This window comes from Crassostrea angulata, chromosome 1 (genome assembly GCF_025612915.1).
Source record: "Crassostrea angulata isolate pt1a10 chromosome 1, ASM2561291v2, whole genome shotgun sequence".
Lineage (NCBI taxonomy): Eukaryota > Metazoa > Mollusca > Bivalvia > Ostreida > Ostreidae > Magallana > Magallana angulata.
The window spans coordinates 38,313,240-38,340,878 of NC_069111.1; the positions used below are offsets into that span (position 1 = coordinate 38,313,240).

General features: G+C 33.0%; 2 protein-coding genes across 2 annotated transcripts; one reads left to right on the plus strand and one right to left on the minus strand.

Moving 5' to 3' along the window:
• Positions 1–316: 316 nt before the first annotated feature.
• Positions 317–17,860, plus strand: LOC128171245 (cadherin-23-like). The gene is made up of 38 exons (XM_052836995.1): positions 317–404; positions 555–746; positions 839–920; positions 1,289–1,467; positions 2,553–2,711; positions 3,042–3,157; positions 3,766–3,940; positions 4,185–4,346; positions 4,568–4,708; positions 4,810–4,932; positions 5,193–5,381; positions 5,770–5,963; positions 6,541–6,665; positions 6,763–6,995; positions 7,162–7,314; positions 7,465–7,677; positions 7,838–8,031; positions 8,114–8,238; positions 8,336–8,568; positions 8,735–8,887; positions 9,034–9,246; positions 9,407–9,600; positions 11,252–11,376; positions 11,474–11,706; positions 11,873–12,025; positions 12,172–12,384; positions 12,545–12,738; positions 12,821–12,945; positions 13,045–13,277; positions 13,444–13,596; positions 13,730–13,942; positions 14,299–14,492; positions 14,720–14,844; positions 15,059–15,291; positions 15,415–15,573; positions 16,122–16,326; positions 16,891–16,967; positions 17,104–17,860. Exons 1-38 carry the CDS (start codon positions 317–319, stop codon positions 17,118–17,120), a joined length of 6,288 nt encoding a protein of 2,095 aa, XP_052692955.1. The 3' UTR covers positions 17,121–17,860.
• Positions 17,770–27,578, minus strand: LOC128171242 (adapter molecule Crk-like). Its single transcript, XM_052836984.1, has 8 exons — positions 27,410–27,578; positions 25,916–26,035; positions 25,163–25,316; positions 24,972–25,016; positions 23,061–23,189; positions 20,739–20,828; positions 20,524–20,601; positions 17,770–20,376 (listed from the first exon to the last, which is right to left on the minus strand). Exons 1-8 carry the CDS (start codon positions 27,442–27,444, stop codon positions 20,245–20,247), a joined length of 783 nt encoding a protein of 260 aa, XP_052692944.1. The 5' UTR covers positions 27,445–27,578; the 3' UTR covers positions 17,770–20,244.
• Positions 27,579–27,639: the final 61 nt, after the last annotated feature.

Here is a 27,639-nt window from a genome sequence, read left to right on the forward strand (position 1 = left end):
CATTCATTTCCACGGCCTAGTTACTGAACCATTTTAATTCACTCTTTGACAAACTTCAAGATATTTATCTCATTATACCAATTTTGTTATGTAAAAAGTTAAGAAAATTTGTCATTTAAACCTTAAAAAAAATCAAAAATGACATGTATTTCTTTTGTTGCAAAGAATATTTAAAAAATGTTTTCAAGGACGACGACGAGTGAACTCGCAACATTTTGTTTGTTTATTTTTTATTTATTTTTTTAATTTAGTCGCTATTTTTCTTCGAATTCCTTATTAACGTTTGCTTTAAATAATTGTTTGATGTGAGTGTATTATGTCTTTAGGACAGTGTTCTCCAGATACAATGCTTGGAGCAACTGATCCGGGGAAAACTTCAATCAGGAGCGTGGACCCTGAAACAGGTAACTCGAAATTTAAATTGAAGAAGTAATTATTTCAAATGGATTTGTATGTAATGGATTATTTATGTTGAAACTCCAGATATTTAATTAAAAAAAACAAGAGAGCTATAATATGAATTATCAAAAGCTTACAATTTTCTTGCGTTGTAGGTCTAGGAATACTCCTCAATGGGGACGAAAGCACTACAAATTCCATTTCATATGCTGCTTCTTGCTGTGGCGTCATCAAAAGATGGAGTTTCAAACCAATCACAGCTGGAACAATTAAATTTCAAATTTGGCGACCAACAACGACAACGGGGATATATTCTCTCGTTGGAACCAACTCGTATTCCGTCACATGTTAGATATGAAATGATTTTAATAAAACATGCTAAAGAATTTTTTTTTTACTTTGCAGAATTTATTTTTATTATTCATATTCTGTATTTTAGCTTCTGAGCTTGAAAAGCAGGTGACTTATGACGTATCAGCAAGCGAAAGAATCCGTGTACAACGCAATGACGTATTTGGATTGTAAGGCTAACAGCTTAGTGGTTTTTGAAGTAAACGTTTCATTAATGTATATTGTTGGAATTGTTGAACTCACATATGCCGAACAAAATGTTAGTGTTTTAACAAATTAAAATTGTATTAGTTGAAGCGTACTATTAGAAAGCATATTCCGCTGTTGCTTGTAAGGCTATTTTATTCAAGCGTCCTTGACATTTTTATTCATTAAAAGTAAGGTATCCAAAAATTGTATATTTTCCACGAATCTGATTAAAACTAAACGTCACAGGCCCTCTTTTGCTTACTGTTATTATTATGCGTTTTTCAATTCAATTTTTTTGTAATCAAATACCCTTATGCGTCTCATGATCCTTCTTTGAATTAAATGACAGCTTTACATCTTCTTTGGCATCAATTGGCTACAAAGATCTCGGAGGAACAGCGTCAACGGTCGCCTACACAAAGTCTATTACGATAGGACCATTGTCTGAGGGTGCCACGTTTGATTGGAGTACAGGGACAGCACACGTAGACAGACGGGAGTACGCGCTACAGTGCACGCTGGACCCAGGTAGGGTTCTCCCTCTTTCATAGATACACGTACAGGTGCATTTTCAAATTTTGATTGATTGATTCACCTTGTGGCAAATTAAATCATCTTAATTGTTATAAAGCATTTACCGTTATATCTTTATAGTTTAGCTCTTTAATATCTGAAATACTGTCATGCATGCACGGGTTAAAAGCAATATGTTGTATGTTAAATTATAGCTTAGATATTTAAATGTTCCAATGTCTTACTTCCTGCTAATTTATAGAGAAGTCTACTACACTTATTGTATTCTCTTTTGAGAAGTGGACAGGCATTACCTACCTCGAGCATCAGCAGTAAATTATCATATCAGAAATACCTATTTTTTTTTTCACTGGTCATAAAAGTATAGATTCAAACCGTAAAAAGTTTTTTAAACAACGTTAATTTCACATCTTAGTTCCAGTCAAAATGATGTGTATTTCCTCAAAAGTTTTTTTTTATCGAAAAGCTCCATGCTGCTGTTCCAGTGACATTCCTAGCACATTTACACTGCTTGTTCTTACATAAAATAAATAAATAAAAGCATTAATATTAGTTTTGAATTACCCCTAAAATCTTAGAAATATGATTCAAACATATTTCATAAATAGGAGAGGTGCATTTAATCTCGTACAAAAAATCTCTCGTCTGCATATCAGTCTGATTGGTAGCCTATGTACATGTAGCTTTACTAACAAAACCTTTGGTGTTACATGGAAGAACAGTCTAAATGACCTTATTTTTCTATATATAGAAGCGATCAGAGAACGGTAGACTAAAAATCAACTGACAAAGTATTAATAACATGCACTTAAAACATTTAAGAAATTATTTCTCCCAACAAAAACGAGCAAATTGCGTTAATCAACCTAAGTTTACTCTAAATTTTAATCATTATACTATAAAAACTATACCCTATGACAAACCCTTTCATGCAATTTCTGAAAGACTGACGATTCATTCATGAAAAACAAGTAATGTTGTGAAGATAAATGCTCATTTTATTTGTAAAAAAGACTTGTAGAAATGTGGATATACTAGGATACATGTTTTTGTTGACTGTTATCGTTGGGGTGTTTCAGACAATGCAGTATCTCCAGCTTTCACAAACTTAGATTACACACTGACTGTCTACGACGAAACTCCACCGGCCACGTCTTTGTATACGGTTTCCGTCATCGAGAGCCCAGAGGTTACCATGACAACGGCCACAACCTTGTTTACGTTTGACTCGAACTCAAGTAATCATTTTCAAAGAGAACAATAATTGTAGCGTTTGTGTAACAAAAAAGATATTTATAAAAAAAAACACTAACGGCTAATAACAAGAGCATATGTGTCAAAAGAAATTCATTACTTATGTAGTAATACTTTGACGATTTGGCCATTAGCCATTTTTAGATAATTTTGACTCGATAAATGAACACACTGTTTCCATGATTAAATTACAGATATGATTTCATTTTTAAAACACAATACAAGAATAAGAAATGCTTTAAAACTGCGCAATGCAATAAAATCAATCATAGAAGTTGAAATTAATCGTAATTAAGTTTTTTTTTCTGTTGTAGAAGTGTTAGTGAGTGCCGGACCGTTGCCGATAGGGACTTATGTTTTAGAGTTTGAGCTGTCATCTGACTGTGGCTACACAGATTCTAAATCACTTAACGTCATAGTGGTCAATTCAGTAAGTGAAAGAAATACATTGTTTTAGTCAATATTACATTGAACTCTCCTTCTAAAGGGTGTAATAGAAAACTGAAAATGTTCTTTTTACGGTATGTTCGCCTTTGGACCTCCAGTAACATTAAAAGCAGCAACTGATTTATTTTAGACCATTTGTTTCGGTTTTTTTGGCATGGCAGTAAATAAGCTTTCGGAATCATGAGAAATATATTTAGCACTCTCTCAAATGGAATCGGCGACCCCCAACCTCACCCTCCATAGAAAATGAATGCAGTGAGGTCCAGGATTGTTTTGTTAATATTCAAAATACTATGTTAAAACAACTACATGTAGTATATAATAAGCACATACTTTGGTATGTGGATGCGATGTCTGCATGATTTAGTTACCACCTACATGTACATGTAGATAGAGATTTTGAAAAAAATGAATATATAATGATCTAAAGGTTCAGTCATGGCAAATTTTCCAATTCGTTTAAATGTCCGTTTGTAATAACGTCGACGAATTACATTATGATGCCATTTTTTTCATCCATGTACGTTAGTTTTATCAAGTGAGGTATGACTAGGGCCAATAATAATAAAATTATTGTTTTCAATTCATCAGCTTCCAATAATTTATGGCATACCTTCGACCACTTCAATTCGTGAGGACCACAGTTCTGAAAAAGTTATGTTTTCTTTCATCGTATATGACCGATCACTGCCCATGGATACGATCACGTGTAGTTTAGATGCAACTCCTAGCACAGATATTTTTTCATTGACCGAGGAAGGACCAGGTACCGTTGATATCATTAATAAAGAGAAGGGATATTTTGATACCTACAATTTAACAAACAAAATACATAGAAGTATATTTTAGAAAAATATTTCTAAGACTTATGATTATTGTCTGAATTTAAAAACAAATAGTTCCTGAAAATAATTGTTTTACCTGGTTTTATCTATGCATTAATGTTTAGATTTGATAGTTAATGAATTCATTTGTTTGTTTTTTTTAATCAAATTGTGTACATTTGTTAGGTGGCTACGACATTAAAATTAAAGATTCTCCGAATTTGGATTATATGGTGGTCCCTGAATACACTCTATCTGTAAGTTGTTCTGATCAAAAGGATTCCGTCACGGAGGTATTCACTGTAGAAGTCACTGAAAACAAGGACCCCGAAGCGACAAATCTACCTGGTATTTTGAGATATATTTTACTTTTATTTTCATCAAATGCTGAGAGATAAGTTATAGTTTATGAGTTAAATACAGATGTTTATAAAACCACCGCTTGTTCTTCAGTAAAATCTATTTCGATTAATTAGTAATATTTGGTTGCGATTCTTCACCCTAGCAGAACTAAAAATATGAATATCTCTTTTTTAAAAAATTATCGTGAACTTAATTTAATTCTGCAGCATCAATAGAATATAATGCTCCGGATTACCTGTCTGGTGACGTCATCTATTCTGTATCAGCAACTGATCCAGAAAAAGATTCACTTTCCTTTAGTCTTACATGTACAACAACACCGTGTCCGTTTGCAATACACCCAAGAAGTGAGTGCTGAATAATGCCATGTTTTAGAAAACGAAATCTAATACAACCAGGAATAAATTTCTACAGTAATCTGTTAAGTCTGTAATGTCTTTCAATTCAGCTGGAGTAATTACAATGACTGCAGATTTGACATCGATTGCCGTTTCCAGCCTAGATCTGCTGGTAACATTCAGTGATGGCTACAACACTGTTGGACCTCTTCCTCTCTCTCTGACCATTGTTGGTAAGACTGGTTTAAAGCAATATTGTTGACGGTAGATTTCAATCAAGAATAAATGAACATTCAAACGTGATATAATAAATTTAAAATAAAATAAATTTCATAAAATAAAAACCCATTGTTTCATCACTATTAGAAATACTTATGTGCATTTATCAAAACTTACAAATGTTTCCATCTTTGCCAACAATTTATCAGCTCTGACTATCAATCATATTTCAAATTCTAATAGTGATAGCAATTGTACACACTTTCATTTTTAGGCCTAAATTCTCCACCAGTAATTACAAATTTACCCGTCAGTGAGCCTATATCTATTCCTGAGAATTCCCCTCAATCTTTGTCAGTATATCAAATACTGACGACGGACAACGACCCAGATGATGTACATACATACACAGCATCATTCAGCCCCACTAGCGGAGAGTCTCTTTTTGCGATCGATGAAAACAGTGAGTTATAATAAGAAAGAAATACGAGAACATCACAAAGAATGATATTACATGTCAAATAAAAAGTCCTTTGATTAATTTGTTCCATGTCTTCAATGACATAGCTTATATGATAATTGTTCTTATGGCGAAATCATATTATCAGTATTTCACAAATGACAGTGACTTCATCAAAACATTTTAAAGCTCTCTCGAAAATTCAAGCAAGTGGGAATACTCCCGAACATTAAGTTTATATGAAAACATAAATTTAAAAGATATGCCCAATCTTAAGCAAAAATGGCTTTTATCAAAGTGTGTATTTCTTTAATGTCAAACAAAGTCTTTCAACAAAATTAAGCTGGTAATACATGTACTTAAAATTTAGAAATACAAATATGTATTACAGGTGGTTTAATATCTACTTCATCCTCATCTTACATTGACTACGAATCACTCTCAGTTGGAAGCTTTATTATGTCAGTTACTGTCTCGGATGGAACTGGTCAGGATATTAAAGAATTGCATATCGATGTTACCGATATCAATGAAGCTCCAACGTTTATATCCAATACGTTTTCGATTTCTGGAAACGAAGGAGAGGTATGTTTGTTAAGTCTACCTAAACTGACGGTCCAAGCAAGCCTTTTTGATCGCATTTCATCGTTTGTCAATTAATGTTTTTATTTGTTCGTCTATAGTGTTCACATTTTATCCATATCATTATAGGCTCCGATTTCAACTTCGTAATTCAATGATTATTAATTATGTTACATCATGGTTTTTATTCTATTTGGATGTATAGTTTTATTGAAAAATATATACTTTTACTTTCTTTAAAAGTGTCCAATTGCATTTAGTACGCTATTACTAGTATAAGAAAAAACCCAAATATTCAAACTCCAAAAATAGCCTGGTATTGTAGATGCAAATTAATAATAAAAGATTCTTCAATGAAATTATCTAAAATGAGGAACGTCTAGTGTGCACTAAGTTAATAAAATGCAAAAAAAAGTAATAAGAACAATCATGTACTTTTATAACTGTAATCCCTGACGGTCATGTAACAAAACACACCACATAGTGACCAAAGCAGAGGTATTTACTTTTGCCGTGTGCTGGTAGTTTTCAGTGAGCTCTTGAAACTGAATTTGATTAGATCCCTACTTTTTTCCTTTAGGCTGGAACAATACTTGAAAGTCCAGACTTTGGCGTCACAGATCCTGATGCTGATTCTGTGCTGTCTTTCTCCATTGCTTGTTCTGAGTTAAGCATTGATCCCAATACAGGATCTTTATCCTTAAAGTGAGTTTCCTTTTCCTTTATGGAGATTTTTTATTCTTCATTGCACCAGATGTGTTCATCCGTATATTAAATCGTTCTACAAATGTCTTTTAATCAGGAGTGATTACGATGTGGATATTCCTGGAACACCAATGTCCTTCACGTGCAATGTGATTGTGTCCGACGGGGAACTGACGGACACTGCCTCGTTGAATGTCGTCATCAATAACATCAATGATAACACTCCAACCTTTACAACATCAACGTATGAGTTCAGTGTGTTCGCTGATATTGCCGTTAACGATATAATTGGATCAGTAACTGCTTCCGATGATGATATCGGAGAATTTGGTAATTGTTTTTCCTTGGATTAAAGATAACTTCTGTAGTTCATTACACACATACATTTATATATTTTGTTGTTTTTTCAATTCAAAAGTCGTATTCATCTTTTGCGTAAATGAATTTACAAATGAAAAATGAAACCATCTTTGTTTACACTTTTATTGCATTAAAGGAACATTTACGTACAGTTTGGATCAAATATCTCTTGGCATGGATTATTTTGGAATCCATGAAGGCGGTCAAATATATGTGAAAGAGAGTCTTTTATCGTTCACATCTGGATCATCACTAACAGTTACTGCAACAGACACCGGAGATTTATCGGGTAAATTGATAATGAAAACTTAAAGTTAAATATTATAAAAAAGAAGAAGAAAGATATTAATTTATCTGCGAATAAATTTAGGGAGCTAATCTTTCATGGGGCTTTTTCTGTTAAATATTTTTTGTCAATGCTGTATTGATGAAATTGCAGGTTCCGCGACAGTCACAGTTGTAATACTGAACAGTCCTCCTGTCATCAGTAACCTTCCTCTAACGTCTGTCTTGACGGTGCCAGAAAACTCGGGTCTGTCTGCATCTGTCTTTCAGGTGTTGGTAGATGACATCAATTCCGATGACACACATACCTACACTGCAACAATCAATCCGGAAATAGGATCATCATTATTCAGCATTGGTGCTAATAGTAAGCGTTAGAGTTTCAGGGTTCTTTGCATGAAGTCAGGTCAAATTTGACTGACGTTATGCATTTTGTGATTTCAAAAAAGTGTTATTGAAATTCTCTCAAGAGAATCATTGTTAAATCATTACTAAAGTGTTCTGATATATTTGAGATTCCATTTCAGGCGGACTGGTATCTACTTCATCCTCTGATGTGATAGACTACGAAGAGAACTCTGTACACAGTTTTGTCATGTCAATCACTGTCTCAGATGGAAAGGATGTGAATGTTAAACAATTGCTTATTGATGTTACCAATGTCAACGAGGCTCCAATCTTTCTACGCGATATATATTTCAGTTCTGGGAGCGAAGGAGGGGTGTGTAGTTTTATCATGTGCTGATACTTTTCAGTGAGTTCTTGGAACTGTATTTCATTAGATCCCTACTTTTTTCCTTCAGGCTGGAACAATACTTGAAAGTCCAGACTTTAGCGTCACAGATCCCGATGCTGATTCTGTGCTGTCTTTCTCCATTGCTTGTTCTGAGTTAAGCATTGATCCCAATACAGGATCTTTATTCTTAAAGTGAGTTTCCTTTTCCTTTATGGAGATTTTTTATTCTTCATTGCACCTGATGTGTTCTTCCGTATATTAAATCGTTCTACAAATGTCTTTTTATCAGGAGTGATTATGATGTGGATATTCCTGGAACACCAATGTCCTTCACGTGCAATGTGATTGTGTCCGACGGGGAACTGACGGACACTGCCTCGTTGAATGTCGTCATCAATAACATCAATGATAACACTCCAACCTTTACAACATCAACGTATGAGTTCAGTGTGTTCGCTGATATTGCCGTTAACGATATAATTGGATCAGTAACTGCTTCCGATGATGATATCGGAGAATTTGGTAATTGTTTTTCCTTGGATTAAAGATAACTTCTGTAGTTCATTACACACATGCATTTATATATTTTGTTGTTTTTTCAATTCAAAAGTCGTATTCATTTTTTGCGTAAATGAAATTACAAATGAAAAATGAAACCATTTTCGTTTACACTTTTATTGCATTAAAGGAACATTTACGTACAGTTTGGATCAAACATCTCTTGGCATGGATTATTTTGGAATCCATGAAGGCGGTCAAATATATGTGAAAGAGAGTCTTTTAACGTTCACATCTGGATCATCACTAACTGTTACTGCAACAGACACCGGGAATTTATCGGGTAAATTGATAATGAAAACTTTGAAATAAATATTATAAACAAGAAGAAAGATATTAATTTATCTGCAAATAAATTTAGGGAGCTAATCTCTCATGGGTTTTTTTCTGTTAAATATTTTTGTCAATGCTGTATTGATGAAATTGCAGGTTCCGTGACAGTCACAGTTGTAATACTGAACAGTCCTCCTGTCATCAGTAACCTTCCTCTAACGTCTGTCTTGACGGTGCCAGAAAACTCGGGTCTGTCTGCATCTGTCTTTCAGGTGTTGGTAGATGACATCAATTCCGATGACACACATACCTACACTGCAACAGTCAATCCGGAAATAGGATCATCATTATTCAGCATTGATGCTAATAGTAAGCGTTAAAGTTTCAGGGTTCTTTGCATGAAGTCAGGTCAAATTTGACTGACGTTATGCATTTTGTGATTTCAAAAAAGTGTTATTGAAATTCTCTCAAGAAAATCATTGTTAAATCATTACTAAAGTGTTCTGATATATTTGAGATTCCATTTCAGGCGGACTGGTATCTACTTCATCCTCTGATGTGATAGACTACGAAGAGTACTCTGTACACAGTTTTGTCATGTCAATCACTGTCTCAGATGGAAAGGATGTGAATGTTAAACAATTGCTTATTGATGTTACCAATGTCAACGAGGCTCCAATCTTTCTACGCGATATATATTTCAGTTCTGGGAGCGAAGGAGGGGTGTGTAGTTTTATCATGTGCTGATACTTTTCAGTGAGCTCTTGGAACTGTATTTCATTAGATCCCTACTTTTTTCCTTCAGGCTGGAACAATACTTGAAAGTCCAGACTTTAGCGTCACAGATCCCGATGCTGATTCTGTGCTGTCTTTCTCCATTGCTTGTTCTGAGTTAAGCATTGATCCCAATACAGGATCTTTATTCTTAAAGTGAGTTTCCTTTTCCTTTATGGAGATTTTTTATTCTTCATTGCACCAGATGTGTTCATCCGTATATTAAATCGTTCTACAAATGTCTTTTAATCAGGAGTGATTACGATGTGGATATTCCTGGAACACCAATGTCCTTCACGTGCAATGTGATTGTGTCCGACGGGGAACTGACGGACACTGCCTCGTTGAATGTCGTCATCAATAACATCAATGATAACACTCCAACCTTTACAACATCAACGTATGAGTTCAGTGTGTTCGCTGATATTGCCGTTAACGATATAATTGGATCAGTAACTGCTTCCGATGATGATATCGGAGAATTTGGTAATTGTTTTTCCTTGGATTAAAGATAACTTCTGTAGTTCATTACACACATGCATTTATATATTTTGTTGTTTTTTCAATTCAAAAGTCGTATTCATTTTTTGCGTAAATGAAATTACAAATGAAAAATGAAACCATTTTCGTTTACACTTTTATTGCATTAAAGGAACATTTACGTACAGTTTGGATCAAACATCTCTTGGCATGGATTATTTTGGAATCCATGAAGGCGGTCAAATATATGTGAAAGAGAGTCTTTTAACGTTCACATCTGGATCATCACTAACTGTTACTGCAACAGACACCGGGGATTTATCGGGTAAATTGATAATGAAAACTTTGAAATAAATATTATAAACAAGAAGAAAGATATTAATTTATCTGCAAATAAATTTAGGGAGCTAATCTCTCATGGGTTTTTTTCTGTTAAATATTTTTGTCAATGCTGTATTGATGAAATTGCAGGTTCCGCGACAGTCACAGTTGTAATACTGAACAGTCCTCCTGTCATCAGTAACCTTCCTCTAACGTCTGTCTTGACGGTGCCAGAAAACTCGGGTCTGTCTGCATCTGTCTTTCAGGTGTTGGTAGATGACATCAATTCCGATGACACACATACCTACACTGCAACAATCAATCCGGAAATAGGATCATCATTATTCAGCATTGATGCTAATAGTAAGCGTTAAAGTTTCAGGGTTCTTTGCATGAAGTCAGGTCAAATTTGACTGACGTTATGCATTTTGTGATTTCAAAAAAGTGTTATTGAAATTCTCTCAAGAGAATCATTGTTAAATCATTACTAAAGTGTTCTGATATATTTGAGATTCCATTTCAGGCGGACTGGTATCTACTTCATCCTCTGATGTCATAGACTACGAAGGGTACTCTGTACACAGTTTTGTCATGTCAATCACTGTCTCAGATGGAAAGGATGTGAATGTTAAACAATTGCTTATTGATGTTACCAATGTCAACGAGGCTCCAATCTTTCTGCGCGATATATATTTCAGTTCTGGGAGCGAAGGAGGGGTGTGTAGTTTTATCATGTGCTGATACTTTTCAGTGAGCTCTTGGAACTGTATTTCATTAGATCCCTACTTTTTTCCTTCAGGCTGGAACAATACTTGAAAGTCCAGACTTTAGCGTCACAGATCCCGATGCTGATTCTGTGCTGTCTTTCTCCATGGCTTGTTCTGAGTTAAGCATTGATCCCAATACAGGATCTTTATCCTTAAAGTGAGTTTCCTTTTCCTTTATGGAGATTTTTTATTCTTCATTGCACCTGATGTGTTCTTCCGTATATTAAATCGTTCTACAAATGTCTTTTTATCAGGAGTGATTATGATGTGGATATTCCTGGAACACCAATGTCCTTCACGTGCAATGTGATTGTGTCCGACGGGGAACTGACGGACACTGCCTCGTTGAATGTCGTCATCAATAACATCAATGATAACACTCCAACCTTTACAACATCAACGTATGAGTTCAGTGTGTTCGCTGATATTGCCGTTAACGATATAATTGGATCAGTAACTGCTTCCGATGATGATATCGGAGAATTTGGTAATTGTTTTTCCTTGGAGTAAAGATAACTTCTGTAGTTCATTACACACATGCATTTATATATTTTGTTGTTTTTTCAATTCAAAAGTCGTATTCATTTTTTGCGTAAATGAAATTACAAATGAAAAATGAAACCATTTTCGTTTACACTTTTATTGCATTAAAGGAACATTTACGTACAGTTTGGATCAAACATCTCTTGGCATGGATTATTTTGGAATCCATGAAGGCGGTCAAATATATGTGAAAGAGAGTCTTTTAACGTTCACATCTGGATCATCACTAACTGTTACTGCAACAGACACCGGGGATTTATCGGGTAAATTGATAATGAAAACTTTGAAATAAATATTATAAACAAGAAGAAAGATATTAATTTATCTGCAAATAAATTTAGGGAGCTAATCTCTCATGGGTTTTTTTCTGTTAAATATTTTTGTCAATGCTGTATTGATGAAATTGCAGGTTCCGTGACAGTCACAGTTGTAATACTGAACAGTCCTCCTGTCATCAGTAACCTTCCTCTAACGTCTGTCTTGACGGTGCCAGAAAACTCGGGTCTCTCGGCATCTGTCTTTCAGGTGTTGGTAGATGACATCAATTCCGATGACACACATACCTACACTGCAACAGTCAATCCGGAAATAGGATCATCATTATTCAGCATTGATGCTAATAGTAAGCGTTAAAGTTTCAGGGTTCTTTGCATGAAGTCAGCTCAAATTTGATTGACGTTATGCATTTTGTGATTTCAAAAAAGTGTTATTGAAATTCTCTCAAGAAAATCATTGTTAAATCATTACTAAAGTGTTCTGATATATTTGAGATTCCATTTTAGGCGGACTGGTATCTACTTCATCCTCTGATGTCATAGACTACGAAGGGTACTCTGTACACAGTTTTGTCATGTCAATCACTGTCTCAGATGGAAAGGATGTGAATGTTAAACAATTGCTTATTGATGTTACCAATGTCAACGAGGCTCCAATCTTTCTACGCGATGGATATTTCAGTTCTGGGAGCGAAGGAGAGGTGTGTAGTTTTATCATGTGCTGATACTTTTCAGTGAGATCTTGGAACTGAATTTGATTAGATCCCTACTTTTTTCCTTCAGGCTGGAACAATACTTGAAAGTCCAGACTTTGGCGTCCTAGATCCCGATGCTGATTCTTTGCTGTCTTTCTCCATTGCTTGTTCTGAGTTAAGCATTGATCCCAATACAGGATCTTTATCCTTAAAGTGAGTTTCCTTGTCCTTTATGGAGATTTTTTTTATTCTTCATTGCACCTGATGTGTTCTTCCGTATATTAAATCGTTCTACAAATGTCCTTTTATCAGGGGTGATTACGATGTGGATATTCCTGGAACTCCAATGTCCTTCACGTGCAATGTGATTGTGTCCGACGGGGAACTGACGGACACTGCCTCGTTGAATGTCGTCATCAATAACATCAATGATAACTCTCCAACCTTTACAACATCAACGTATGAGTTCAGTGTGTTCGCTGATATTGCCGTTAACGATATAATTGGATCAGTAACTGCTACCGATGATGATATCGGAGAATTTGGTAATTGACTTTCCTTGGATTAAAGATAACTTCTGTAGTTCATTACACACATACATTTATATCTTTTTTTGTTTTTTCAACTCAAAAGTCGTATTCATCTTTTGCGTAAATGAAATTACAAATGAAAAATGAAACCATTTTTGTTTACACTTTTATTGCATTAAAGGAACATTTACGTACAGTTTGGATCAAACATCTCTTGGCATGGATTATTTTGGAATCCATGAAGACGGTCAAATATTTGTGAAAGAGAGTCTTTTAACGTTCACATCTGGATCATCACTAACAGTTACTGCAACAGACACCGGAGATTTATCGGGTAAATTGATAAATATTATAAAAAAGAAGAAGAAAGATATTAATTTATCTGCAAATAAATTTAGGAAGCAAATCTCTCATTGGGTTTTTTCTGTTAAATATTTTTTGTCAATGCTGTATTGATGAAATTGCAGGTTCCGCGACAGTCACAGTTGTAATACTGAACAGTCCTCCTGTCATCAGTAACCTTCCTCTAACGTCTGTCTTGACGGTGCCAGAAAACTCGGGTCTCTCGGCATCTGTCTTTCAGGTGTTGGTAGATGACATCAATTCCGATGACACACATACCTACACTGCAACATTCAATCCGGAAATAGGATCATCATTATTCAGCATTGATGCTAATAGTAAGCCAACAATTAAAAAAATGTATTCACTGTCTTTAATGAAATAATACTTTCCTTAACATTGAGGATATATATTTTTTATTTAATGACTTACTGTCTCAGTAAAGGCTATATATAATTATGGTCATTTGGGTTGTAATGCACTTCTAGATAACTTCAGTTTCTAGCTGATAGTAGTCGAGTGTTCTCTTATAGAAATACATTAAATGTTGATTGATTCACATGTTAAAGGCGTAGTGATAATTTCTTTTGTTTAATATACTTAAAACGCATAAGTATGTTTGTGCCTTTTGAACTGAAATCATCATGCTTGTGTTCATTGCTAACCTTAATTATTTTTGTTTCCTAATTTTTAGGTGGTCTGGTGAAGACGTCAGCATTCACTAGAATTGACTTTGAATCATTGTCGAAGAGGACTTCTGTAATGCAAGTAACTGTCTCTGATGGAGAAATGGAAGATGTTGGCCAGCTGATACTTGAAATCGCGGATGAAAACGAGGCTCCAGTATTTGGCAGAGACTCATATAACGTATATGGGAATGAAGGGAAAGTATGTTATCATTTTAGCGAAATCTGTTTACAAGTCTGCAATGCGACAGCGTATCTGATCCTTCTTAACTGAGAAATCTTGCATTTGTTTATCAAAAGCAGATTTATATAATATGTACTGTTGTGTCTAAATAGGTTTTTTCATTTGATATATTATAACAAAGACACAATATTGTTCTCTATGTAATATTAACATTTCATTTGAATCGCATTTTTGATGAATTGTAGGCGGGAGAACTATTTGGACGAGTTGAATTTGATGTGAACGACCCAGATACTGCGGATGTTCTACGATTAGATTCTTTATGCCCGGGCTTTGATTTAGATTCCAATACGGGCGAAATCACCCTGAGGTTAAAATCTTTATTATGACGCCTTTTAATTAATACATTGTACATTTATACCATGAATTTTTTATATAAAAAATACAAACCAACAGACTGGAAAATTTGCTCTTGTCAGATCTGAAGTTAATCAGAAAAAGAAACACAAAATTTCTTTCAATGTTTACTTTATGTTTAGTGAATGGTTATAGGTAGAAAAGAGTAGTTTTCCTTTTCTTTTTAGTGCTGATTATGACGTTGATGTCCCAGGAACGCCCACATCTGTTACATGTGACGTAACTGTCAGTGATGGACAGTTGACGGACACAGCATTGTTGGTGATTGGGATTAACAACCTTAACGACAATTCTCCCATATTCCACAACAATTCGTACACATTTGTAGTAAAGGTGAATTCATCCTCTGGATCATTTGTTGGAGTTGTTTCGGCAATCGACAATGATGTAGGACAGTTCGGTGAGACAATTTTCTACTACTTTTTGATTTGAAAATCCTTTTAATGAAGTCAGTTTGGATCAATAGTTTTAAAAAATAATATATTTTGCGATTAGATCGTTTTGAATGTATTTTTCCAATAAGGTATAGTCAAATATCAGCTACTTGGAGTGGAAGAACAAATCAAATACTTTAATATTTCTGACGAAGGGGAATTGATGACTAAGGAAGTTTTGCCGATCGAATTTTCTTCAAAAGTTTTCGAACTTACAGTTAAAGCAGAAGATGTAGATGGAAAGTTTGGTAAGAAAATTAGAATTAGAGAACAATTTAATATCAACTTTAATGAATGGTTTCACTTTGTATTGGAAGGAATGAATGCAATGATTTGATTGTTTGTGATCTTAAAATTTCACAATGGAATTTTCTGATTTGCATGATCAACCATGTTAATTGTTAAACTAAAATATTTACATTTTCCAGTGTCTTTGCTTGTGATAACACTATTTATCGACTTTGCACTATATAACCCATAATACAAATGACGCCAAATTGAGGCGCCAGCGGGGTTTGCTTATTTATATTTTAATGTTTAATCGTACGATGGCTTAAAATTATATAAATATAAGTAATAAGGAATCATTCTTTGAATATTATGAGGTGATAATTTCGGTTGGGCGTGATCAAATCTATCATAAAGCCCTTCGGGCTTTATTGGATTTGATCACGCCCCGACCAAAATTATCACCTCATAATACTTAAAGAATGATTCCTTATTCCTTATATAATGACAATATGATTCTTTTTGTGGTTAAGCAACTTGTGATCGAGCCATATTGTTTATTTACCAGACAAGGCTTCTATTTTGGTTTTACTTGAGCCTCCTTCTGATGTCATGCCCATGGTGAACGATCGCCACCTGACATTCCTGGAAGATCCCAAGAACATTGCTTGGGTAGCTACAGTCGGTGCTGTTTTAGCATTGTGCGCTGGACTGGCTACGTTTGCCATTATTCGCAACGAGATGACTCGTGTTGCTAAACCATATGCATCCAAGTAAATTTCTTTTTTTAATATTCATTTTATATTTGTAAAAATTCTTTACTAACAATTCAGACCTCATAACTAACATATCGATGCAGATATTATCAAAACAAAGGATATACTATATTATTTCTTAGCATGGTTATAAAGAAGGGTTTTGGGTGAGGTTTTTCATGGGGAGGGTTTGTGTGTGGGGGAGGGAGGGTGTTAAGTGCTGATTTCAATGTTAGTACGTAAATGTTAATTTTTTTAATTTTTTTTTTTTTGTAATAGAGTATGAGAACTGTTGCTAGAGAACATTTAAGTATCTTTTATTATTAATTAGAAAATACACTATCAATACATTTTATCTAAATAAAGAGCACAAAAGTTCGAAAAGCAGATAAAACGAAGGAATAAAATTGTTCATCATATGCAACTTAAATGTTGTAAGCAAATTAATACATTCGAGGATCGGCATAACACTGGTCTGTATTGCTGTTTAAAAAATTAAAAATATTCTGGCATCAAACATATAATTAAACTTTCGTTGAACTAAAAAAGTGTAATAATTATACCGTGTTTTTTTTCTGAAAGCAAAATTGACAAGTGGGTGGAGCCAAGAAAGAAAGGGTCTCCGGTTAGTTTATCGTACAGCCAATGGGAGCCATGGCGTAAGTTACTCATCATCAATTACAAAATTTATACTGTGTTTTATGTTTGGTTCTCTCTGAACAAATAAATTGTATAGTTTTTTAGTATAACACAAAAATTAGCAATTTTTATTTTATTTGATATTCTTTTTTTCAGATATTAAGGACTTTTGAAAAGATGTCAGTACAATATGGAATGTGCGTGTTGGAAAAGATTAGTTTTACCTTCCTGTTTGAACAACTTAAACTCTTATTTTCTGACCTGTTTTAATACCGATGTACACATTGAGTGAGCCAGTTTGGATTTAGGTTGGATGAGTGAAGAAAGAGTTTATGTCACATGAACTGTCACTTGGACTAGTTCAAGAAATATTTTACGCTAACATGACCTTTAATGACCGATTTTGAAACATCTCAGTGCTTTTTTAATAAGATAAATAAAACCATTTCAATTGCTTTGTTTTGTATGTTATAAGCTATTCTCTGGTCCTTTCTCTGCAAATCTAACGGTTGGTCAAAATATAAACACACGTAAGCAATTTGTGACAATTGACTTGTATTGTGATTTATTCATCGTCTTGCGTGTAATAGTTGCACATAAAGTTTATGTCTTGAACAGATTTTGAATGTCAAACGGGTGTCACCTTCAACTTAATTAAGAAGGGATTCGAAAGGATGTGTTATGTACCTGTAAAGCCAGAATTTCAAATCTTGTACTGTTATATCTCTTTTCCGTGTGTGAGTGGGTTGGGGACCTAAAAATATAACGATCAAAATGATTTTCCTCCAATACATTTAATATTTAATTAAAAAAGTCAACAAATTCTAATATGCAAATGAACTTTTATTCCGAGATAGCAGTTTTTCAGCAACTTTGTTACAGCTTTAAACACAATCAGGACTTCACATCCGTATTTACCTTGTAAACAAAATTCTGCATTCCTTTGGTAACTAAGTTCTGAATGTTTGTCATTCACAATAACCTTTTAACTATATAAATAACATACATTGCATGTTTAAACATACAGAGTTTTGCATATTTCAACATTTAAACGCTACTGTTTAATAACAGGTATTCAGTAATTTGTTGTACAAGTTTTTTTTTTCATGCTATAACACTATTAATAATTTTCTTAATTCACAGCACTGAAATGTCTTTGATTCTAAAGACATAATCTTTTTTCATTTGAAAAATTATAAATAATAACAAAATTCTTGGAGAAAAAGACTCGTCTCATATTGCTAATCTTCTGGTACATGTATCTTAATCACTTGTATTTTGATAATCAATTAGATCTGAAGTTTGATTACACTAACTAAACATTCATCAGTGAATAAAAAACCCTACACACATGCAAACATAATGTCCTTTTACATGTTTACATAACACTATAAACTTATTAGCTGAAGATTTATACTAAACACATTCAGTAACTTGGCAAAGTCTTCCTTAACACAGGTTTATCATTCATGTGAAGTGTAATGTAGATGCTAATTTTAAGAGCAATCTGATTAAAACCAGCTTTTCTGATATGCTATGGTTAGCGTATCAGAAGAGCTGATTTTTATCAGAATGAATTTTAGTGAGGACAGACAGATTTTTGTGATTTCTTTCTTTTAAAGAACTTTCTGAATAGAGTCAACTTTTACAGGGATATTAAAAGTCTACAATTGTCAACTGTGATTTCTAGTTGATTTCAAACAAAACACCGAAAAATGTTCAGATAAATTTTGCTGTCATGTCAATTTTTAAAAAATAACTTTGCAATACAATCAATCTTATTTACATGAAGTACTAATATATCTTCACTGTAAAATCATGTAAAAACATAATCCGGTCGGGTGTTCTATGTTAAATGCTTTATGTGTATGTATATTTTACAATACCAATGAGCGATTCACAAAACAATAATTGTTACTTTGCCTGCAAAAAAATCAAAACGCATTGGTCCAAAAAAAGGGGAAATAACTGTTTCAGATAGAAACAGCTGAGACAATAAAACCTGGCAAATACGGTACATGTACATGAGATGAATTAAATGGTCACAATTAAATAAATGTACACTGCTATGCTATTGTACCATGTACTCTATTTATCATATACAGTTTTCAATCTACTATTAAAATTAAAGACAGATATAAGCATACAAATGGGACACATACATACTTATTATAAGGAATTAAATAAAATGAAAAATTACAGAGCTACAAGATATGAGGCATTTATGAAACAGTTATATAAATTAATCCATTTGCAGTTTATAACATACATAATATAAAAAATTATATATCAAGATTGTGATGTGTGTAAAATTCATTATAAATTTCAAAAAGATGCCCTCTTTGATAAATTTTACTTCTGACATGAATGATACATAAAAATATGACTGTGTGCCAATTCAATTTTAGGAAATGGGGTATCAAAATTTATTTTCCTTAAAATGCACTCTATGATTAATCAATTTCTGTAGAAAAAAATAAAAACAATTGTAAAGATGCCTGTCCAAAATCTTTCATATCATAAAACAACATATCAAATTCTGCAGTATGACAGCACAAAGAAGCAATACACATGGTACCAAAATGAAATGTCTTCCCATAGGGATAATACGTTTGATCCTGACAATTTTATTTAATAATGACACGAATCAAATATTTAAATCCGTTTCCTTCGTTGTATTTCTGGAAGAACAGGGCAGATTCTATACAAGATTTCTTTGAATAATAATCAAATGGATAAATTTGGTTACAGAATGAGCAGAGTAATTCATGTATAAATATTCACAATATGAGGCTTACAAACATCTTTATTCACCACTTTGTAATACTGATATGATCTATCAAATGACCAGCATGTATTATTACTATTCAGTATTCCTATTCTGTAAAAATCATGTTTGACAGACTCTTCTTTTACCCATTTTAGCCCTCTACTCAATTTGCTTGAACAGGTCAAAAATGCCATTTCATGTGAAATTTGTAAAACCCCCTCCCAATCAAAAACAAAATTCTGAACATCTTTGATCAATGATTCAAGCACTTGGTCCTCTTTCCATAACACACAAGTGAAAGCACTAGATAGGAGGCTTAAGATGCCACCTTCTCTATGCATGCTCTACTGATCTAAACAAGACAGTTACAAGGACAGTGACAAACATTATTTCTGCTAGTTTGGTTATTGGGATTAATAATGCAGCACCACCAGGGAAGAAACTAACTCCCAGACTCTTTCCTCTTTTTACATCAGCACTATCAATAGAAATAATTGGCAACTGGTTTAATATAAGCAGGATTTCTGTTATGTCCCATCCTCTGAATTGTCTTCTAAAAATTTCACATGGGTAAATGGAAACATTCCTTTTTTCCCATTCACTTCACCCTCCCAGAGTCCATTAGAATTCATTTTTGTCACAATGATAGTTTCACCTTTCTACAAACATAAAAAAAAAATCAAGTTTAGTACAAAATGCTTCTTGAAACACATCTTAATTTTATGAAAAGCGTGGTGGAAAGTTCTTTCAATAGAAAGGCTCTACTGTCAAAGATTAAGCGGCAGAAAATCTTAAGTGATGCTTACCTCTAACTTAAGTTGGGTTCGATCATATGCACTTGGTATTCTTTGGTGAATGACAACTGCTTTAGCAGGAAGCTGAATCTACAAATATACAAACAGAAAATAAAACTACATTCTCTAGTCCTGTATCACAATGTAAATTGGACAGTTTTTTCTTAAATTTTCAATGATGTTGAAGAATGAAGCACTGAGACATTAATTCTGAGTTAATAGCTTACCTCTTTGATTGGCTGTGTGGGGGTGGGGGACGGGGGTGACGGAACTGTAGTTTGCGGAGGGGGGACTACTGGGGGGTTGTTAGGATCAAACTGAAACGACAAACAAGAGTCTCTTAATGCAGTGATGTACAATCATCTTACTGATCATATCAGCATTCCTTACAGTGAACATCTTACATAAACATCTTTAATATCAGAGTAGTTTTACTAGGTGCATTTATTGGACTAGGTTTTATCCAAGATTGTTCATCACACTTCCCTATTATATGGCCACTTACATGTATCTTGAGTGTCAGATGTAACAACTTTTTTCATCTCAAAGTCTATGATATTCAATACTTAAAATAAACTATAAAATATCACACCACCAAGAAAAAAAAGTATCGGGGTTTTTTTTGTGATACCATTGAAAATTAGACAATCTAATTAAAATTAGATCCTTCACTCCCTCGTATTTGATTTGTTACTGTGACACAGCGACATATCAAATATGAGAGTGTGAAGAATCTAATTTTAATTAGATTGAAAATTAAACAGCATCATTTTATGTCTAAGGAAACATTCTTATTCAACATGCAGACGTTTAAGCCAATCTGTAGTAACTGATTGTTTAAAGTCAAGACCTAGTAAATGATTCGGAGTGTCTTTTTCGTGATAGAACCATTATGGTGTCATAATTGATTTGAAGAATCGTTTTCCTGTACTTTACAGCTCTAAGGGAATTATGTACAAAATTATACATTTTCTTGACATGTTATGTTAAATCATGGGAAAAGTAATCCCAATACCTATATTCAATTTAACATCATTACAAAGAGGAAGTCAAGAGCTTGTTTTATTCCGTTTTTGGAGAGACTAGGCATTCTAGATATATTTTATTAGTCAAAAATGGACAAAACTCCGAAATTTGTTCCTTATTTCCTTCATATTTCATTGAAAATGACAGTTTAAAACATGATTTTTCATTGTGTTTACCAAATATTTTAGCCCCGGTACACGCTATCAAACAAAGCTATTGTTATGAAGCATCATGGAAAGAATTTATATCTTAAATTTTATAAACCTGTAGGCACCTTTCATTTACTAGATCTTGACCTTAAAGTTGATGTTAAAGTTGCTAAGTTTTCATACATGTGATAAATAAAGACCCAAAATACTGTACAGAAACCTCAAAACTACTGAAATTTAAGTAAAAATACTGTACACTGCCCATCAAAGGAACAGTACAAAATATCACTCAAAATCTATAGTTTAAGATACCTTATTTCTGAACCAAAAAATGTATTGTATAATGTGTTGATATAAATGTTGCAAGTTTTTTATATCCCCCCCCCCAAAACTGTAAAAATCAAGCAAATGAGAGCCTAATCACTTACTTTGGTAATGTGAAAATCCACGTCTCCAACCTAAATCTTGTTCAAAACACTTAGAATGTTCAACATTAAATAATAGCAGCAAATGCAACATTGCATAAATTTCTGCTCAAATAACTTTTTTAAATATCCATTTATTTCAGCGAATCAAATATGTTAAATTCTTTTAATAGTCCATCGTATGTATCGTGTCAGATTTGTGTCTTTTACTAAAGTTGGCTAGAAAAAGTAACGAAACGCTTATCATAACCAGTAATAATTACATAAACAAGTCTCCCTACAGGGTATTTTGTAATATATCTAGAGCAAGGTAATTGTTGCTATAATGACAGTTTGCATCTTCACCCATCAAGGCCATTGTGTTTACTATGTACTGGTACACTTTACAGGCACCAGGTAAGTCATAAGTCAAACTCGGTTGACAATTTCCAGTGTCACAAAAGTAGGAAATGGCAGCATTTAGAAAAAAATTTAAAAAACTGTACAAACTTTTAATTCCTGAGCTGTGATTCACTGAATGCGTTCGAAAAAAACAGTACATTTTGCCTAATGCACCTACATATATGTATCATATACATGTATTAGTTTTTAACAATTCTTTTATTAACTTATCTAATCCCAGTGATGTCTTGGTAAAATAAAATCAACTGCATAGTCAAAATCACATGCATTCAGTCCTGATTTGATTCCACAATATATATCGGTACTTTTAACATTTATAAAAGTTTTAAACTCTTCCTTTATCAGAAGTAATTAAAATAAAATGGCCTCAACCACCATCTTGTTATAAAATATCACCTCTTAAAATATCTAACTCCAATTACTTGTAGGTATTTTGAAATTTTTATAAACATCTAAACCATAAGATAACATTTACTTTTGTTCCATTCTGCTATAATGCATGCAAGAAAAACAACCCAAATTGATACATGTAATGTCTTAAACATACCTTAGATACATAGGGGACAGGTACTTGTCCCACATTTCCTCTGCTGTTTCGACATGTCCACCAATCTTTCTCGTCCTTAGATATCACATCTAAGACCTCACTCTTCCTAAAGGGTAAGTCCTCAGGATCCTGGGAATGAAAAGGTATAAACATTATCATTTACAAAACATATCATATAAAATTTATAAATCATGCAAACTGAAAGGTATAATATGGTATAATAACTTCATACTTGAGCAATTTGTTCAGCACTTCAGTTAGTAATATTTTTTTCTAATATAACAAAATGAATTTAAATAGAAGTTAAAGAAATTATACCATGATAATCAATCAGTTAAAAAATATATTAAGTTTTCATGGGTACTGTATGATAACATACCAGTTAAAAAAATGTTTTGAAATATATAAGCTGAGGAGTTAGCAAAGGCTTTCCTATCTCAAACAACAGTTCAAGAATTTCCTGCAGCATTCATAATAACAAAAAATGTATTTCTATTCCACTAACAGCTAAGAATGTCTACTTATTGCTTCCACAATACAGAGATATTAAGACAGCTGTTCCTTGTAACCATTTTAGTGTATAAAAATTACAACTATTAAATTCACACTTGTTTATATTTCTTTTTAAAACCATGCAGTGAAAATGTGCAAGGAAGTTCTTGGAACAGCTGCCCTAAGCTCTTAGAAATCAACATTTGAGGCAATAGACATTGTTGCGACTGGATCTTCCTTAAAAAGTGTCAGCAACATAGCTTTACTTAGTTTTTAAGTTTTGAAGTTATATGCTTATTATAAGAGTGAGGTTGATAACTGACTCTTGTCAAATAATTTACTGATGACGTTCACAGTATATTATATATACGTATTTACTGGCTATGTTGATGATTGCAAGTTTACTGTCCCCAAGGACAGCAGCTATTTCAAAAGGCAAAACCAAGGGACATAATTGCTGTCGAGTGGGACAATAAACTTGCTATCATCTGAAATCAGTATAAGTTATTTTATTTTACAGACAAAAATGTTATATTTTGGCAATGCAGTTTTCTTAATGGTAAACAAATTAGAAATATCAGGCTTTGAATCTAACGTGGTGACTTGTATTACACCAGAGGTGTTCCAAGATTAAAAATAAGGAAAATCTAATATTGCTGATGAATAGTTTCAATGATTATTCACCATAGGCAGATAGCATGAAAATTATTTCACAGATAAAAAAAACATGTTTATTCATTGCAATTTTACATAGAAAATACATGTATACACAGAGGTAGAATAAAAGACAATAATGATCTAGCATTTCTTTAATATTGGCAATAACTGCTGTAGAATGCCAGTTAATGTTATGCATTAAAGGGACTCGGACACAATTTTAGAACAAAATTTTAATTTTGATATTTTAGATATAAAATGGTTTACTTGCACATTTTGAATGATTGACCAAAATTTGAATGGTAGAATTGAAGTTATGAGGGAGATACACAGGTAAAAAGTCATTGTTATGTTAACAAAGCTCGAGTCTTACATTTGTTTACAAATAATGTAAAGTATGGAATTACCATTTCTTTGACATAATAACTCGTGGGAAACAAGGCAAAACTATTCAATGTGTTTATGAAATATATTATCAATAGAAGAAGCAACATTTGATTGAAACTTATACCAATAAAACACATATTTAAACAATAACAAGGCTCAAGCTTTGTTTACAAAACAAAGGATTCCAAACTCTGTATCTTGCTTATAACTCAATATCTGACTTTCAAACTTTGACAAAGCATTAAAAATACCCATATTATCCATTCTAAACATTAAAAATGGAAAAATAAGATATAAAATTTTAGCTCAAATTTTGTCCAAGTCCCTTTAACAGTTAAGCCTACAGAATCTTAAAATTAATGCTAATTTACTTACCCTTCCAGGAAAATCAAACTTGGCAACGACCCTCTCTCTGGGTGCCTTTAAAAAAATCAGATCATATCTCAATCAGCTGAATAAGAAATTACAGGTACATAGAAAACATTTTTAACATCTTGCAAAAAGATTTCATTTTTTTTTAATTTAAAATTTTGAAGATTTTATCATATTGCTGTCTGAATACTCACTGGCTTGATTAGAGATGTGGTATCCAGGTAGTGTGTTTTGTAAAAGCTTAGAAGACTAGCTATGTCCGAGAACTCCTGATCACCAATCCTGAACCGCGTTGAATTTCCTACATGGATTCTGTTGATAATGTAGTGACTAATCTTGTTCTCTTCTCTGAAATGATTCACATTACAGGAAGTTTAGGTACCAGAAAGTAAAGGTGCACGCAAACATGAAACATTAATGCATGCATTTGTTTCCTTGATCAACAATATACCGCCGCTCATTTCTATCTCTCTACATTTTTCCCATTAACATAAAATTATGGATTACATGAACCATGAACAAAACAAATTTTTTAACATGAAATTATGAAATGTGCTTCCCCAATTATCACAGTTATCCTAGTCAACAAATGAAATAAGAAGTACTTTGGTGATTTACTTGAAAAATAGTTTGCTTATAAAATGTCACACCTTTATGTATTTACTACATTGGTATATATATCATAATTCAAAAATTTCATGTTTACTTAAAGACAGTTTGACTCCTTAATCAGAATAGAAATGCCTTAATGGTTAAAATTCTAACAAGTGTTAACAGTGATTTGACAAGTTATTTAAATTTACAACTAGTATTTATACCTATAGACAGTCTTTATCACAAAAATTTCCTTGATGTTTCAAGTATTTTTTCATTTTTAAATATTTATCATATCATATAGTCTGTACTTAGAAACAGTATGTCTGTACCAAAATACATAGCTGACTTACTTGACACAGAGAACAAAGTCTCCCTTAATTGACTGACTGTCTCGGACCAGAAATACCCCAGAATCTGTTGGGTTCAAAATCTCATTCGTTTCATCTCGAGAAAGGGTTCCAAAATACCAGCTGAAATTACCAAAGAAATTAATTAATTAATCAAGCTACAATCAACAAGAAAATTTAAAAAGTTGTGATTGAGATAATGGTTAAACTTTGTATAGAGATATATAGATATAAAGATTATAACATGGTATTATTTCATATAACATCCTACATTTGCCCAAATTCTCAGTATATCAGGTACTGAATTTGGGAAACCAGGTGATTGTTTATTCACTCAGTTTTCCTGCTGTGAGAACAATCATGCAGAAGTGTTCAGTTTTTTGTTGTTTTTTTTTTACACAATTTCAACACTTCAGTAACGTAAATATAGTAATAAGTTATCACTCAATTAGACCTTAAAGATAACAAAATTGATCAAAAATGAAAATGTCTTTCTCCTTTAGACATTCTCAATGGCTTATCAGGAAAAAATATGTCATTATACTAATTTAGCAATAGATAAGATATCAGAAAATTGCCACTTTTCAAAATGAAATGCACTATGACTATATGCCCCATGAATTTCCATACATTAAAATTCAAGTGTAAGCATTCAAAAGATACACATGATGTTGATTATAACCACACAGTATTGAAATTTTTAATAAAATTTCATTATCTTCATTAGGCTTAATCATGATGGAATTACAAACGATTCATCACAGAATTTTTATATAAAGGTAAATTTTTTAGCAGTCAAAGCTCCTATACATTATTCCTGCAGATGAAATTGTTATGGATTCTTTCAATATCAAGTTTATAACACCAAAATGAGTAACCCAGGTCTGAAACCACATTTTAGTCACCCGGAAAGTGACAATAGGTTATATTCATTGAAAAATGTATCGTTTGATATTAAAGTCTTAGTGAAGATATAATACACTGTAAAAAATATTTCTGAAGTTTTCATGCAGAACAATTAGTATTTTTCCATTAATCAGCAAAACTCTGTTTTCAATTCCAGCAAGGGTTTTGCTACCAATATTAACCACATTCTCATTTGTATCATCATAGAATAAGATAGATTGTACAATATGATCATGAGTATTCTTTCCTTGGTTTTAAAGATAAAAACTGATAATAACTAATGGTTCAGTCAATAAGAGAGCAATCATTAATGATTATGTACAAATCAATCTTAGGTCATGAATGTCATACATAATTCGAATCTGAGTCATGACATTCTTTCACTTATGAATGTCACAGAAATAACATCAATAACATAGGTCATAAACAATGTGAATGATATACTGATATATTTCGTTTTCTTGTAATACACATCAACAAAGAGTTAAAGCTACTATGATTACTCGTCCTTCACACGAAATTGTAAGAGAAGGATTTGTGTGAAGGAGGGGCCGACAAGCTAAGTTTACTGAATGACTTCCCCATATATACCTGTATTTGTCTTCTGGATCAAAGTCGCTCGCCATTTTGGAGGCTCTCTAGACAGATTATTTTATCTAGAACCCACCATGGATACTATTTCAGTCCCCTTGTCCAGGAAGCTAAGTGGTTCATAAACAAATATGGCGGGGTGCCATCCGGGAAATTTCGTCAGCGCATGAGTAGCCTCTAAACAAATACAAATATTTATTGACAGGTAAAAATAAAAATACAGACATAAT

Coding starts and splice junctions, on each gene's coding strand:
- LOC128171242 (XM_052836984.1), bottom strand. CDS start 27,444: ATGGCGAGCGACTTTGATCCAGAAGACAAATACAG. Junction 20,829..23,060: donor CTGTCCCCTATGTATCTAAG/GTATGTTTAAGA, acceptor TTGTCGTTTCAG/TTTGATCCTAACAACCCCCC. Junction 20,377..20,523: donor GAACCCAACTTAAGTTAGAG/GTAAGCATCACT, acceptor TTATGTTTGTAG/AAAGGTGAAACTATCATTGT.
- LOC128171245 (XM_052836995.1), top strand. CDS start 317: ATGTCTTTAGGACAGTGTTCTCCAGATACAATGCTTGGAGCAACTGAT. Junction 4,709..4,809: donor GTTTGCAATACACCCAAGAA/GTGAGTGCTGAA, acceptor CTTTCAATTCAG/CTGGAGTAATTACAATGACT. Junction 8,888..9,033: donor AGACACCGGGAATTTATCGG/GTAAATTGATAA, acceptor ATGAAATTGCAG/GTTCCGTGACAGTCACAGTT.